Source organism: Phoxinus phoxinus (assembly GCF_949152265.1).
Source record: "Phoxinus phoxinus genome assembly, chromosome: 7".
Taxonomy (NCBI): domain Eukaryota; kingdom Metazoa; phylum Chordata; class Actinopteri; order Cypriniformes; family Leuciscidae; genus Phoxinus; species Phoxinus phoxinus.
Genome location: NC_136882.1, coordinates 3,265,836 through 3,283,055, shown reverse-complemented (window position 1 = coordinate 3,283,055; position 17,220 = coordinate 3,265,836). Strand labels below are relative to the sequence as shown.

General features: G+C 39.5%; 1 protein-coding gene across 1 annotated transcript in view; it reads left to right on the top strand.

The window, feature by feature from the left end:
• LOC307002127 (uncharacterized protein) overlaps positions 1 to 17,220 on the top strand; it is a gene marked incomplete at its 3' end in the record, with an annotated part of 53,043 nt that extends 35,823 nt beyond the window's left edge. The window contains exons 2-4 of the mRNA XM_079619420.1: positions 16,232 to 16,536; positions 16,619 to 16,936; positions 17,075 to 17,220. Coding sequence (XP_079475546.1) covers positions 16,389 to 16,536; positions 16,619 to 16,936; positions 17,075 to 17,220 — 612 coding nt within the window. The 5' untranslated portion in view covers positions 16,232 to 16,388. The remainder of the gene's footprint in view (positions 1 to 16,231; positions 16,537 to 16,618; positions 16,937 to 17,074) is intronic.

Below are 17,220 nucleotides of genomic sequence, written 5' to 3'. Positions count from 1 at the left end.
TCTGCTTGTTCGTCTGTACCTGTTTCTGTGTTTCAGGAGGAAACAGGGGATCTGTCTAACGTGCCCGCGGAGTACCTGGACCTGAAGGAAGTGTTCAGTAAGTCTCGAGCTGCTTCTCTCCCTCCGCATCGTCCCTATGACTGTGCTATAGATTTACTGCCAGGTAAGTCTCCGCCTAAGGGCAAGTTATATTCGCTTTCGGTTCCTGAAAGAGAGGCTATGGAGAAATATATTTCTGATTCTCTAGCAACCAAGTTCATTCGCCCTTCCTCTTCTCCAGCGGGGGCGGGGTTCTTTTTTGTGGGGAAGAAGGATGGTTCTCTGCGACCTTGCATTGATTACCGAGGGCTGAACAACATCACGGTAAAGAATACTTATCCTTTGCCGCTGATGTCTTCCGCCTTTGAGAGGTTGCAGGGAGCATCCGTCTTCACAAAATTGGATTTGCGTAACGCTTATCATTTGGTTCGCATTAGGGAGGGGGATGAGTGGAAAACTGCCTTTAACACCCCCAGGGGGCACTTTGAATATTTGGTTATGCCTTTCGGGCTGTCCAACTCCCCCGCAGTTTTCCAGGCACTGGTCAATGACGTGCTGCGAGATATGATCGACCAGTTCATATATGTCTACCTGGACGACATATTGATATTTTCATCTTCTCTCCAGGAACATGTGCAGCACGTTCGACGAGTGCTTCTGAGGTTGCTAGAGAATGGGCTTTTTGTCAAGGCGGAGAAATGCGATTTTCATGCACAGTCTGTCCCTTTTTTAGGATACATCGTCTCGTCTGAAGGGATGCGGATGGACCCTGAGAAGATCAAGGCTGTGGTAGATTGGCCAACCCCAGATTCCCGCAAGGCCCTGCAGAGGTTCCTGGGGTTTGCCAATTTCTACCGGCGTTTTATTCGCAATTTCAGCCAACTAGTCGCACCTCTGACTGCCTTGACCTCCCCCAGAACGGCGTTCAGGTGGTCGGACACAGCCGAGGCTGTGTTTAACAAACTCAAAGGCCGCTTCGTTTCAGCCCCCATCCTCGTAGCCCCTGATTCCTCACGTCAGTTCGTGGTGGAGGTCGACGCGTCAGAGGTGGGAGTAGGAGCAGTGCTGTCCCAACGTTCCTCTTCAGACGACAAGATGCACCCTTGCGCGTTTTTTTCTCATCGGTTATCTCCGGCTGAGCGTAACTACGACATTGGTAACAGAGAGTTGTTGGCAGTTAAGTTAGCGTTGGAGGAATGGCGCCACTGGTTAGAAGGGTCGGGGGTACCTTTTATCGTCTGGACTGACCACAAGAATTTAGAATACATCAGAACTGCGAAAAGGTTGAACTCCAGGCAGGCTCGGTGGGCTCTTTTTTTCGGTCGTTTCGATTTTTCCTTGTCCTACCGTCCGGGTTCTAAGAACATTAACCCCCTGGGGTCGGCAATCACGCCGGCGTGATCTGCTCGCTTTTTTTCTTATCAGTGCAAAAGAGATTAAAAATACTTTGTTGGTTTTGATCTTACATTTAAGTGTTTTACATCATTCGATCCAGTTAAGTTTCTATTTTTTTTGTGTATACTCACAATAAAAACAAAGTGTTGTGTCTTTCGCCAAATAAAGAAAAATAAACATGATGCGAGTTCTGCCTTCTCTCTGTCAGGGAAGTCCATTCTGAAACGCGTCCGAAAATGAACTGTAACTCAGCGAATACTTGTCACTCAGGAACGAGAGATTTGTCTTTATGAAGCTAGAATTCTCTTCTTTTAAATGAAGTAATTTATATTAAAAAACACATATTCTTAGTTTATGTAATCCGTTTGAAACCAAGGAGAGGCGCAGTTTTTCGTTCTCTCTTCATTAATTTTAATGAGCTGAGGCCGACACGCCCCCCGGCGCTATTCACATGCTAATAGTTGAGGTGATCTATACGCATCGCACACGCCCTCTGATCAATGCCATCACGCAGTTTCTCGTCAGATTCACGGATAGTTCATCGCGTTTTGAGGATGGCACGCTTCTCCGGTAAAGTCGTCCTCCAGAGGATTATGGACAGCGAGGAAGAGTTCACCTTTTCCTCAGAGAAACGGTTGCATCTCAGACGGAGAACGGCTGCATTTTCAAGAGCGAATTGATCCCACAGAGGATACAAGTTCGAGTAAGTTGTTTAGTGTTTCTATAATTCTTTTCTGATTATATAGAACTCATGTGAATTTTCAGACTATATTTTGCTTAGTTTTGGTTAGCTTTTGACATCTTACAGGAAAGATTGCCTTACAATATCCCTAACATTCGTATATGGTCGTGTTTCAATGTGATATTACTCTCTAAACATATTTGTATTATATTTCAATCCGTTTTGATTAGCTTATGACACTGATTATCATGCTAAAAATACTGACTTTTGCGAATATCTGCTTAGGTGTAAATATGATTTCGTGCAAATATATTTCAGCCTCCGGTAAAATGTGATACTGTCTAAATACTAGACATTATATTTTTATATATAAATGTTCGGTTTTGGTTAGCCTATGACACGCGCTAAAATATTGTCACAGATGATTGTGAATACAGGTGTAAATGTTTGAAATGTGCGCAGATAATGGCCATCAACAGCTCGCGATCTATGGCCCATAAATAGATATTTCTCGGTCCTATGGCCCATCAACAGATATATAGACTACATGCATTGTGCGTCCATACCCATTAATCGCCCATCTTTGGGTAATGTATGCTAACACAGTTGTTTTTATTTTTTTAGGAATGTGTTTGCATCACACTCTCCTTCTCCAGCAGAGGGACACGCAGGTGTCGTTCAGTTCTCAATCGAGAATGATGGTAAGTGCACAGACGTAATATTTTACTGATGAAATGTAATTGTGTTTACAATATACATAATATACTCGTCATAATATACAAGTAGGGCCTACCTATTCTTGTGTGAAATTACAAAATCGGTTGTCTTTTTCTTAATCCATGGCCATAGTGATTGATAGCGATAATAATACAGTTTCTTTGATTGTGTTATCAACAGATGTGACAATGAACATGTCCAAGCACCGGTCCCGAAGAGAGCCATGGCAAACAAGCAACAGGTCCAAGTCTACCCTGTCATGGAAAACCGAGACTGATGTGGACATGGTTGCACAGACTGCGCGATTCCTGCCCGGGAAACTGGACCGCAAGTGACCTCTGTTTACTCACATTCGCCCATGAGTCTGTTTGTAACAGTATACACTACCTTTCTTTCTTTTTTTTAAAGGATGTGTTAAGTTATATTGTTAGGAAATTTCTATTTTGAATAAATGCTTTTCTTTTTAATCAGTGAATCCTGAAAAAAATATCACAGGTTATAAAAAAATATTAAGCAGCACAACGGTTTCCAACATTGATAATACCTGATTATCAAATCATGATATTAGAATGATTTCTGAAGGATCATGTGACACTGAAGACTGGAGTAAGGATGCTGAAAATTCAGCTTTGATCAAAGAAATAAATTATATTTTAAAGTATATTAAAATAGAAAATCATTATTTTAAATTGTAATAATATTTCACAATATTACTGTTGTTTCTGTATTTTTTTATCAAATAAATGCAGCCATCTTCCAAAAATATTAAAAATATTAAAAATGGTAATGTGTCCAAACGTTTGACTGGTACTATATGTTTATATATGTACGGTAGCACTGTGGTCTTGTGAGGCACAACATTTAGTTCGTCCACATAGAGGAATTACAATAAAAACAGATTAAAAAACAAAACCTTTGAATGTCCTCTCATTCTCAGATTCTCCTCTCTGCCTCACAGCACCGTGATGGGGCATTAGCCATTGGGGGAGTGTCTATTGTCTCCCCTCATTCATATTCATGGCCATCAACACCCCTACGCATAAAGCAGTACTGGCACAAAAACTGACTTGCAAAGTTTAAATCATTATATTGTTGTTTTGTGAAAGAGTGATCAGAATGATTTTCACATAATTTTGTAGTAAACATTCTTGCCTACAAGAATGGTAACTCAAAAGTCTTGTGCCAAACTATTCAGTATGAGTTATATGAGCTCATTGCAGTGACAAATTTTTTTCCCAAAACTTACTAACCACGCATAATATTTTTTTTCTATAAAATGCAAACATGTAACTTCCATTTTGCTCACATATTATTGTAGCAGAGTTTGTGCTGCAATACAGCATAATTATGTGTTGGCCAAAGGTATGTTGTAAGTAGCTGAAATAAGCACAAATGTCAGGGCATGTCAAAACCTCTCAAGGGCCCCAAAAACCCCTCAGACCCCAGGGGGTTAAGCCCGACGCCCTATCTCGCATCTTTGATTTTTCCGAGCGCCCGGTTACTCCCGAGTGTATTTTGCCCGAGACGCTATTCGTTTCAACACTCACATGGGAGGTCGAATCGAGGGTCGTTAAGGCTCTAGAAGGGGTAACGCCTCCGCCCGGCTGTCCACCGAGTCGATTATTTGTGCCAGAGAGGTTACGGTCCGGAGGAGAGAAGTTGGGTTCCTGCTCGAGACATATTGGATCATTCCCTTATCGATGACTTCAATCGGCAGGTAAAGGAGTCTGAGAACGCCAGGAGGCGTTCTTAGGAGGAGGGGTACTGTCACGGTAGACGCATTCTCTGTTCCTTCAGCCTGTTCTCACCCAAATGCGTCTCTATAGCACGCAGTGTGTTTATCGTGCAATTTATACGCGAAAATGAGTTTTTACGTGGATATGATACGCAGTTTTGCGCGTGCATATGATACGCACTTAATTTCGTGATATACACACGCACCCCACACCACTAATCCTACCCAAGCGTATAATACACACGCACCCTACCCCACCCTAAACCCAACCATGTGCTATCCATGCGTATACTATGCACGTAAAAACTCATTTTCGCGTATATATTACACGATAAACACACTGCGTGCTATATAGACGCATTTGGTGAGATCGGGTTGGTTCCTTCTAGTCTTGTGTTTATGTTGTGGTGCGAGCGCATGTGGGTGGTGGGCGTGAATGTATGACATCACTTGATCCGCTCCAGCTGATCATCATTCCCTCATCACCAGCTGCAAGCTCTCACCACGCTATATATACTCACCGCTGTTGTATCATCCTTGTCAGATCGTTGTTTGATGTCGTTCGTGTTTGGTGTTCCTGGTGTTCGAGTAGTCCTGTCCGGTTCCTGTCTTCGTGTTCAACTTTGGAGTTCGTTGTCTTCACCGTCACCTGCACTTCACGTCATCACGGACCACTGACCATCGAAGTCCCTGCGTCACCTTCATCATCTGCTTGCACTGTTCCCGTCTGTCATCTTCATTTCAACTGTTTAAATAAACTACCTGAGTACTTGCTATTGCTTCCGCTTCTGTTCTATCATGACACATACAAGACATAAAGTGCTGTCACCATCACACACACTCATGCTAGACACACATATGTTAACTGCTCATTTCCAATGTTCGCTTTTTTTATTAACTCTAATTATAATATTTAAGGTTTAAATAAGATTTAAACTTCACATTTTCCTGTAGCTTTTATATAATTTTACATGGCCTTTCAAACCGTTTCAAATGTTCATTATTTTGTCTTTAGAAAAGTCAGCTGGGTTGTTTTGGTTTATTATCATTATTTTGTTTAAACTTGCCTTACCAGGCCTGATAACAGAAAGACAGACAGAGCACCAATCCCTCAAGCAGTCTCTCTCACTATACACAAATTATCTTTTCAACAGCCTCCTAAGACTGAAACTTAATTAATCATAGAACCCTTAATAGTTCACAAATGTTAATATACAAGTGTTTAACTCAAATTAGAACCATTACAACAATCTAAAATACATTATGCTATGAGTATTTATAAGGTTATCTTTAGTTTGAATACTTGTATAAATTCTTAATCTTTAACCACCACCATGTCTAACCTTCAGGAGTTAAAACCATCTTATAGATATTAGTTCAAAATCAACTTCTATAATTTTCCTTGCCCATAAGGCAACCAACATGTTCCTGATATAAATTAATAAGTTATGTTACTGTCTCCCCAACAAATAATGACAATCAGCTCGATGGTCTCAGCTGGCTCTTGAAAGCACATTCCCATCAGCTCTTCATCTATAATTTCCATCAGACTTGTCACAATTGAAAACAAGCCATACAGTGAATTGCGAGGGGGGGTTTTTCTCTGGTGAGTGATATAGAGAGGAACTCACATTCTCTTGGGTCAGACCGTCGCGATTCCTCACAAAGCATCTGACCTCCCAATGATCTGCTGACCCCAGTTGGCCTCCAGTAATCAGCGCTTAACTCTCATACCTTTCTCACATATTAACACCTCCATCCGGAGATGCAGTGTCCGGGACCCCCTGCGTTAGGCTGTCTCCTGGCCAGGAAAATCATCCCGTCTTTGAGTAGTCACGTACCCACTGGTGACCCGCTCGCATCACACAATCAGTTTCTTCCACAGAACTCAGCTGTTTTCTGGAGCTTAGGAAAGGCACATTCAAGAGTCACCTCCATCTCTACTGCCTAATAGTGGTAAGGAGACAGGTTAAAAAACAACAGTATTTAATCACTCAAATCTGTTAGACCTGTCCGAATCAACAAAATCTCAGTGAACTTTATTCACATCGTCTCTTCATGTACATCTATAGCCATGGTCATAGGTCCTGTGTCATGGTGAAGGCTAAGATCAGACAAAGACGTTACTGGTCCTAAAATAACAAGTACAAAAATGTCACTTCTGTCATTCAGGTCTACATTATTATTTTAAAGACTTCTTTAAAGTCATTCAGTTTTACAATCTAAAATATTTAAGTACTAATTGCCCTCTGAATGGCACTGATTTCCTTTAACATGATTTCTTTTAACATCTGTGTCTATAATTTTCAACTGAAACACTGTGCTTTACTATAAATAGCTTATCGTCACGACAGGCTAAGATAACAGCCTTCTGACATTGAATGAGAGAGAGACTCTGAGGCCTTCAGGACTTGGTACACTTTTTCTCATACTAAACATTCTCAACTTTATCTTTTAATTCTGGCCCAGCTTAAGGCACCTTTGCCAGAAATTACATACGTTTTCAATATAAAAAATAATTTTATAGTTGTCTTTTGCCCATACATCAGGGAATTTAGACATTAAAAATTTTCCACTCATATGAGTCTGCCACACTGGCAGTTTCAGTCAAGTCCCAATCTTATATTTTGAAACCAAAACATCAGCTTCTAGCTCCTTCATGGTCACCACTACCAAGCTGTTTGTTTAAACAGATCCCTTTCTACACATTTTTACATTTAGTAACTCTAAAACCCAGTGCTACTGCTTCTGCTTATTTCATCTCTATTTTAGTTGTCAGATTCTCAATTACAATCTGCAATTAGGATCTTCCAAACCCTTTTTTAAGCGTTTCATTAAAAGACAATCATCTTTTTAGTTACCACTATTTTACAAATATTTTGCTTATCTGCAATTTACATCTACTGGTACTTTAGTTCTTTTTCCTTTTAAAAGGATTTCCTTCCGACTTAAATCTTTCAACTTTCTTTTCTCTTTAAATCTACTTACGACTTCCATCTATCAACTTTCCTTTCTCTTTCAATCTACTTACACATTCTTTTCAATTCCCTTAGCCCTGCATTCACATTCTTGGTTCTTTCTCAGACGAAAACTTTAATATCGTCATTCAAATACTGTTCTACTTTCAAACCCACATTAATACGTCACTTTCACATTCCATCCACTTTCTTTTACACCTTTCTGAGTGGGCATTTACAGTTACTGCTAAATGACCCCGCTGACCACAATTAAAACATTCTCTGTCCCCTTGCCTGTAGTTCGATCTCTGTGAGCTTTCAAACAGCTCCAACTTACTGCACACCCTTGAAGCAGTGTGTCCCAATCAGAAATGTAAACAGAGCTGATAAGCAGTTCTCTCTATTCTTTGACAGTCCACCAGTGGCGGATTCTATCACACTAGCCAAATCATTTTTTTCATCATTATTATTGGCAGAACATTAATTTTCTGCACGGAAATGCATAAATTGTTTCTAAGTTGTTTTCACAACGTTTCTGTTTAAACTTCAACACTTGTCCAGGGAAAATTATCCCCGACCCATAATTTCCTTTATAAAACAGACAATGTCTTTTCTTCAATGACTTAATATCAACAAAATATCCGACATTTTACATTATTGAATTCCAAAATCTGTCTTTACATCTCTCTAATTCGGTATTATCATCAACAACACTGATTACAATAGCAAGTACACATTTAACATCCGGAAGCCGGGCTGAATAAGCACGCGCTGTTGCTGTACTCCCAGCTGGAGTCTTTAGGTTCAAAAGACAATGGTTGTCAAACCAAAAATAAACATAATTTCACTCTTTATTTTACCACTAAAATATAGAATTGTTCCCCATTTTGCTTAATGAAACATTCATTATCTTTATATCATGTTAATCCCTGTTAATCATACTCAATACCTTATTGTTTATTATTTTTAATCTGAACCTCACTTTTTATACATTTCTTAATCTGACTTAACAGGCGTTCATAAATAGTTCAATACATTTTATCAGAAATGTTATTTTCATAACATACATTTTCTACAGTTGTTTTCTTCTCAAAATGGTTAGTCTGCAGATTCAACAAGTATTATCATTACTGTCTCTGTCCCACTTATCTCTACTGTTTTTACAGAAACCAAAATATCATATTACTCATATCTCAATCCTTCACAAAGACAGCCTTATTGCTGCTTGCTACTTCAACTTTTGTTACAAAAAAAAATCTTCTGACATCTAATGTCTTGAAAAATAAAAACCTTTTATCAGTTATATTCAATCTTACTATATGGAAATACATTCTACATCGTTCTCTTTTATCTGCTTCAAGCCAACAACTCATTTTCTTTTCACACTTTTACACACGTTGAACGCAGACACAACAACCTTTCTGTTTCTCATTGCCCTGTTCAACTGATTACCGCACCATCTTTAATCCTGTGGCGCTCAATATCATACATTTCTGCCCTTAATTTTATCTCATTTGACAAAACACCGGTGTACCAAATTTCGCAAGCTTGCTTTTGAGACATCCCCATATTGGCCGTTTATCTGTTCTCTGTGGATTTCTCTTTCACGCGCGTTCTCCTGATTTGTCAGGCGTCCCTCGACAAATCCGATTTTTCTTTTAACCCAAATCGGACGGGTTACACTATTAGTGTCCTCCTAATTACGGTTTACCAAAAAATCTGTTACGATTGTCTTGGTTCCCCCTAATTAGCCTCAGCACCCACAAATAGTTCTGCTCCGTGGTGGAACAATTAATTTTCAGGTACCTATCTGTGTGAAATGTCTTGGTCTGCCACAGTTCTCAATTAATTCCAGATTATTTATCTGCTTGAAATATCTTGTTCTGTCACAGACCTCAATTAATTTCAGATTATTTTCCTCGTATCTGTTTGAAATATCTTGATCTGTACGTAGATCTCAATTAATTTAAGATTACGTACCACAGAAAACAGTTCTCAGCCAATATGGTTCAATTTCACTCTTCCCCCAATTAAACTTAATTTAATTATTTAATTACCTTTACTCAGAGATGTTGTTCCGAGCCACCTTGAGTTCTTTTGATTCCAGTGGCCGATCCCCCCGGGGCTCTGACATCGGCCGGCCTCTCTCTCTCAAGTTTACGAGGTAGAGCTGGAACTTACTCAGTCCAGGTGGCCAAACACCGTCCGATCTCAGGTCCAGGAGGCATCGTCCAAGGAATCCCACTATTCTGACACCAAATTGTTGTGGCAAAAATTCATCAAACAAACATCACTGCGTAAGGGAGACTCAGAGTCAAATTATAAAATTAAAGTATTTATTCTTGCAAGAATAGGAGCAGTCTAATACACAGTTGTTACCCTGTGCAGAAGTTTGACAGACCCCCAGACAGACTCAACTAGCTTTTATCTCGGTTTCAAGGTCTTCTTCCCCCAGAGCCTTCCTCCTCAGTAGTTTTCCATCCAGTAGTTTTCCATAGACAAGGAAGCCATAACATTAGTTGGCCCCCCTGCACCAAATGGCCTTCTGACAACTAGGTCAGAGGTCCTTGCTCGTCTGTTCTCTGGAGTGTCTCTCCCTTCTGCCTCCCCAGGTACATAAACATAATCTTCTCTCACTACAAGTGAGAGACACACATGTGACATTCTTTGAATCATCTATATTTTACTAAAGATCAATGAATATCATAAAACTTCCACCACAGCCTGAATAAGTTAGCAACTCTGGTCTTTTTCTTATCTTATCATTATCTAACACATTTTAGAAGAAAACAGAAGGTGATGTGTGAAACATACCATGTGACAAACAATAAAAAAAAACATTTACGCTTTACTTCTTCATAGCGAGTGTGTGAATGTGCATGTATGAGTCAGTAGGGCCTCGTCTGACCCGTTTTATGTGTTACAACCATTCCCACGTTAAAAAATACCATTCTTCCTCCCAAACCATAAAGAGAATTTTGTACATATACAGATGGTACTCAACCAGAATGCCTATTACCGCCGCGACAGGCACCGCGGCAAAACTACCGCGGTAAAAATAATCCAGTCGCATTTCAAAGTCATTCGCGAAATGACCGCCAGGTGGCGCAGAGGGACATTGTGCAAAACAGCAGCTATTGCCGTATTTTGAAATGTAAGCGGGGTTAATGTCAATTAACAGATGAAATAGGCTACTATAGAACATTGTTTAGGACAGAAAAATAGAATCATAATTTAAAAATAGAGACGAGAACAATAGCCTTTATTTCATATTGTAGCCTAGACATCGGTGGGCGACATAAGCCTATTGCCCGTTGGGAGCAGCAGCAGCGTGATAAAATAATAATAATAACAAAAATAACGAACAAAAATAAATTAGGTGCAAAGAAGCTGCCCAGATAGCACACGTACATCGCGGAGACGTCTGTGAAAGATCGTAGCATCTGGTAAACATCGCGTTCGAACGACCGTTTTTAATAGTTACTGAGCCGTCTTCCTTACCTCTATAGGATGTCTATACGATGAGTCTTTAACATTTGAAATTGCATGATTATTTGTTTACTACTCTATTGAGGAATAAGACGAATGAGCGCTTCTCTGGAACAGATTGGCTAAACCGGGCTTTTCTAAATGAGTACATTCATGGCCGAGTGGTAGAACTTACGTATCGGTCATTTGGATGACACGGGTTCGAATCCCGAACAAACATAGACTATTGTACATTTTAGACTATTAATGCATGTCATAGCCTGTTATTAATGCAGACAATCAAACAAACAAAACATTTTTTTTATACAGGATTGCCTCTTTTTTTGGTTTCTATAAAGAGTTTGTAAAACATGGTTTTAAGCAAGGTGCGATTTGCCAGGGGGGACGGGGATTTCCTTCTAGTCTAAACATCCCTGCTTCTGCTGAATTATTTTAATCCCCCCTCCCTCCACAGTAATCAATGCTATAAATTACTTCACCAATAGACCATTTAAAATATATAATGTAAAGATATGCAACAGGCACGTTTAAACGACAAACAATAAAATCAGAACCAGTTTCAGTTACGTTCATGGTTCCAGTGGCCTTAATGCATGCACGGCTTTCAAAATGTCACAAAGCGTTTTGAGATTATTTTGAATGAAATATTGAAGTTTATAATTAAGTATTTTGGCACACCACGCCGAGTGGCGCTATATCCATTGTTCTAAAGTCGGGTTTTATTCTGGCATGTTGAATTAGTGTTCGGCAGACGCGGCTGCGCGTTCATTTGGATTTATTTTTCTCAACAGACAGCTAAAATAACTTAGGCCCTTTAGGCTACTCCGTAGTTTTTTAGTCATACAGATCAGAGTAGAGTAGCCTACATCGTTCAAAACTGCAAACTTTTATTCATATTCAAACTTTTATTCAAAAGTGTATCTGTCGTCTCTGTCTCCGGGAACTGCGCGTCACAAAAATGAACCGAAAGCCACTTTCCTCCGCTCAGTCACGATAAGAAATCGGCTATGTCTAAAGCCTTTAAATGTCTAAATATTTAATAAATGTTATCTGATTAGGTAATCCGTATGAAACCGAGAGGTGCAGAGGATCTACTCAAACTAGCTGTGAGCGCTTCCCAATGATGAACGGACAAGGGTGAAAATCTCGCTATAATTAAATGTAGTCTAGGCTAAATCACCCTGAATTAAATTGTAAAAATAGATCAGATAATTTATTTGTCGAAATGTTGCGATATTGTTTCATTTAAGTTCATAATTATTATATAAATGTTATTTAGTTTACAGCAGCAAGCACTGTGGTTCGAGATTTATATATAAAAAAAATAATAATAGCTAATTCACAAATCGCGCACCCTGGTTGTAAGGATCCAAAGATCCCCGTGGAATTTAACATTGAGTTGAACATTGTATTCATGACAACAAATGAACATGCGTTTTTGTATTTAGGTTTGCTTGGAAAAAGCTGGCCCAAACCGAGGTAGTGTTTTATTTCTTCAATTATTGAAATAATTAAATGTTTATTAATAAACTTTTATGACAGAAACATTAGCCTACATAGCCTAAATAATTTAATTATTTCATTATCAACACTTTACTATAGCCTAATGCTAATGTCTAGTGTGAATTCCGACTTCTCTTTGTTTTAAGTCGGTCTCAAACTCGGATAGCCTGCGGGGGGTTGGGGGTTTAGGAGGTGTTAATGTTCTGTCTTTCATACGCAGAGTGATGACCAGGCAAAGGCAAAATACTTTTAAAGATAAATCTCTCGATGTGTCCAAATGTAGGCCCTTAAATTATAAATATTGTAATCTTGAAATCTGAAATCTTGTTTAATGTAGAGAGAGACCCGGCGCGCGCAGTGCAGGGAGACTAAATCAACTAAAATAAAAGAGTTCCAGCGCGAGAGAGAAGCAAAGAAAATCTTAATTTATGTTGCTTTGAACTATTTTCGTTTTGTAGACTAGCTTACTGTTTTAATTGTTTATTTAGCTGCAATTTATTTGGCAATACAGATTTAAAATGTCGCAAGAATAAGATTCTGTTTCTTACTTAATAAACTCTAACTCGATGCAACCCTGTTTTAAATAAATAAACTGCCCCCGACACTTTAATAAACCTTGAAATGTCCAGGATCTGTTTTTAAAAATTTCTTCCTTTGCTATGGCGGGTATCAATTGTCAGTCATCTCAATTTCGTGGATGATTCACAAAAGCAGATTAAAGCTTCGTCATTTTCTGACGCGATCGGCTGATAATCTTCCTTCATCAGTTTTGTCGTCTGTGCAGCGGCTCTACTGGAATCTAGCAAATGTATGTTGTAATGTGCCATTGATAATTAAACAAAACGCTTGACTTCAATAAACAGTTACCTATCTAAGCATCAAGAATGGTAAAACATTTAACGCTGTCAGCCAAAGCTAGTGAGATTCGATCTCGCATTGCTTGAAGCTCCGTGAAGCTCGTACTGTTGCGTTGTCCACTGCGCTATCGTCGGTCCGCTGATTAGACGTTGCTCTTGCAAAGCCTCATTGATGTAGCCTAATATTTTTCTATTGCAATGTTTTGTGTTGAAATGTTTTCATTATTTATTCAATGTATTAGGCCTCCATTTAATTTCAGTCTTGTGATGATATGAATTCATTTAACTAAATGTTTAACTTGAATTGATCTGTTTTACCACATTTCAAACACTCTCAAAGAGCCGCGGCGCGGCGGCAGATTACGCAATAGAGAGAATAAACTGACACTTTTCAAAGTCTGCGATTGTAGCGCCTCTTAGCGGTCAAAGGCAGCAAATACACCCCCGCAATTTTACCGCCGCGGGAACGGCGGCGGTAAAAGTCTCATTCTGGTTGAGTACCATCTGTATAAGTACTTGTTGAAGTAAAGATATCAAAATGAATGTAAAACAGTCAAGATCCAAATGATTTCAGTTGATCTCTAATTATATGGTATGAGTTCTAGTATTGTCATATACATACATCCAAACACAACTTAAAGGGTTAGTTCACCCAAAAATGAAAATAATGTCATTAATGACTCACCCTCATGTCGTTCTAAGCCCGTAAGACCTCCGTTCATCTTCGGAACACAGTTTAAGATATTTTAGATTTAGTCTGAGAGCTTTCTGTCCGTCCATTGAAACTGTATATACAGTATACGGTCCATGTCCATAAAGGTAATATAAACATCATCAAAGTAGTCCATGTGACATCAGTGGGTTAGTTAGAAGTTTTTGAAGCATCGAAAATACTTTTTGGTCCAAAAATAACACAAAATAAGACTTGATTCAGCATTGTATTCTCTCCCGGGTCTGTTGTCAATCTGCGTTCAGGACTCCGCAGTGACGCTGCTGACGGAAGACGCTGATGACGTGTTATCTGGTGCGCCCGAGCTTCGTTTACAGTCTGAGGGAGACGCACGCTATATTCAAGCTATTCTACATTGTTTGCGTGGATATCATTTTTTTAATGGTGCGTAAATGTGCATGTCGCGGATGAGACACTTTGCCTGGTTCAGATTACACGATTTTTTTGTCGGTTACGATAGTCACTGTGTCAGATTACACGATTTTGAATCCTAAAATCTTGTCGTGTCGTGGACAAGAAACATGTCAGACTACACGTTGCTTTCTGACCAGTCATCGCGTGCCGTCGCAGACATTCACTCGCACATATACTATGTCATATACACACGCACTCACACGTATACACACACACACACACTGGGGTGAGGGACAGTCCCGAAGTTTGAAGCTTTGTCCCGCAAGTCATAAGCAGTGTCCCACATTTTAATTTTGTCTGCATCATTTTATTTAATCGTCCTTTTAAATTACAATTATACAAAAAAAAAGTTAATAAGAAAACACTGAACGTGCGCAGCCGTTATTATTGGTTCTAGCCAGAGCGGGAATTCGGGAAAACAAACACTGAGAAAAAAAAAAAATTCTGCAATAGAAAAATGGATCTATCCGGAGCTCCCGAGAAGAAAAAGCGTCTTTGTTCGTAAGGAATGGGAGAAAAAAATATATACATGGTTAAAACCAGTTACAGGTGACCCTAAAAAAGGAGATTGCTGTGTAGCCACCGAAGTTTCACCATCACGCATGGAAAAGACACAAAAATAGGCTACTGAATCCGGTAAGAACGCATTTAATCTGTAGTCTTTCCTAATGGAATTTGTGTTTATTTGGAAATGTGTTTTTTAGCGATTGGATTATTATTTTCACTTAATTATTTAGATTGAATAGACCCGTGCTGTTAAAATGAGTTTTATATTAGGCTATTAGTGACGTTCACAGCGCCGGTCAGCGCCGTCATAGACTAACATTTTTATAAAGCTAGCAAAGACATCTAACGTTAATATAAAATCAATATTTATTCACCTATAATAATAGTAAGTTATCTCCCTCGTGTCCCGCGAAATCAGGTCTGACCTGCAACAGAGCAATATAGCCAGGTGGTCACCCTAGCACACACACTCACTAGCACACACTCTGTCTCGCTCGCTCACTCACTCACTCTCGTCGTGGAGGACCGAAAAAAAATCAAATCTTTTTGTCGTGATGTCGTGAAGCATCGCAGACGCGACGTAGGTTGTCGCCCACTATGACACACTACACGAGATGAAACGATCAAATCTTGCGTCCCGACGCCCGTTGTCGTTTACGAATCCCCACGACACCCTGCGTCAAACGAATCGTGCCAAAATCGGGCTAAAATCGTGTAATCTGAACCAGGCATTACAGCGTGCGTTTCCCTCAGTCTATAAATGAAGCTCGGGCGCACCGGATAACACGTCATCAGCGTCTTACGCCATCAGCGTAACTGTGAAGGATTGACAACAGACCCGGGAGAGAATACAATGCGTAATAAAGTCTTATTTTGTGTTATTTTTGGACCAAAAAGTATTTTCGATGCTTCAAAAACTTCTAACTATAACCCACTGATGTCACATGGACTACTTTGATGATGTTTTTATTACCTTTATGGACATGGACCGTATACTGTATATACAGCTTCAATGGACGGACAGAAAGCTCTCGGACTAAATCTAAAATATCTTAAACTGTGTTCCGAAGATGAACGGAGGTCTTACGGGCTGAGAACGACACGAGGGTGAGTCATTAATGACATTATTTTCATTTTTGGGTGAACTAACCCTTTAAGTACAAATAAATCGTTTTTACTGAGAATTTTTTTTTTTTTTGTCAATAGTCATCAAAGAGGTGTGTTTTAGCCCCCCAACTGGATATCACATGATCTTGACCACAGGCGTTGAGTCTGCTGAAAGCAAAAGCAGAAGTTCAGAGCATGCAATCCACTTGAAGAAACAACTTCTAATAATCTCACATCTAACTCCGGCAGACTGAATATGTCTTATGGCAATATGAACATTCCCAGGAAAGATGGCATGGACAGAAAAGATGAAGAAGAGATGAATATATATGCTAATGTGGATCCTATAAACGGTTCTGATGTCAAGACAGAAACAGAGAACTCACAAACACCTCAACACACAGGTACTGAGATTCATTTCATTATAACACACACATTTGAGTCACATGAGCAATTAGCAATGATCTTCATATCTGTGGTGTTCAGGGAGTGATACTGTGAGGAACAGAAGCTCCAGAGCAGCTCTCGTGTGTTTGGTTCTGCTGTGTGTTGTTCTGCTGACCGCGGTCATAGTGCTGTGTGTCCACATCAAGACAGAGAGCACAAACTACACTGAAGAGACCAGGCTACTGCTACTGACCAAGATCTCCAACCTCACAGAAGCGAGAGATGAGCTACTTACCAGGAACATGCAATTGACAAAAGAGAGGGATGGATTTTCATCAAGTAACCTTGAGCTGATTAAACACAGAGACCAGTTAAACATGGAGAAAAATGAACTGTCAGAAAGTCTTCGTGTAAAGGGTAAGCATAAAGTATATTAAAAACTTTCATTTTTACAGGATACATTACTAATTATTTAGGTGAAACCGTTTAAAAATAAGTTTGTAGGTCCGTGTGATGGGAATAAAGTGCTTAAACCTAAACTGGTTGTGTTTACAGACGGATGGATTTACTATAAATCCAGTCTTTACTTCCTTTCCTCTGAGAAGAAGAGCTGGACTGAGAGCAGAAGATACTGTACAGAGAGAGGAGCCGATCTGATCATCATAAACAACACAGAAGAACGTCTCAGGTTACTATTGTAA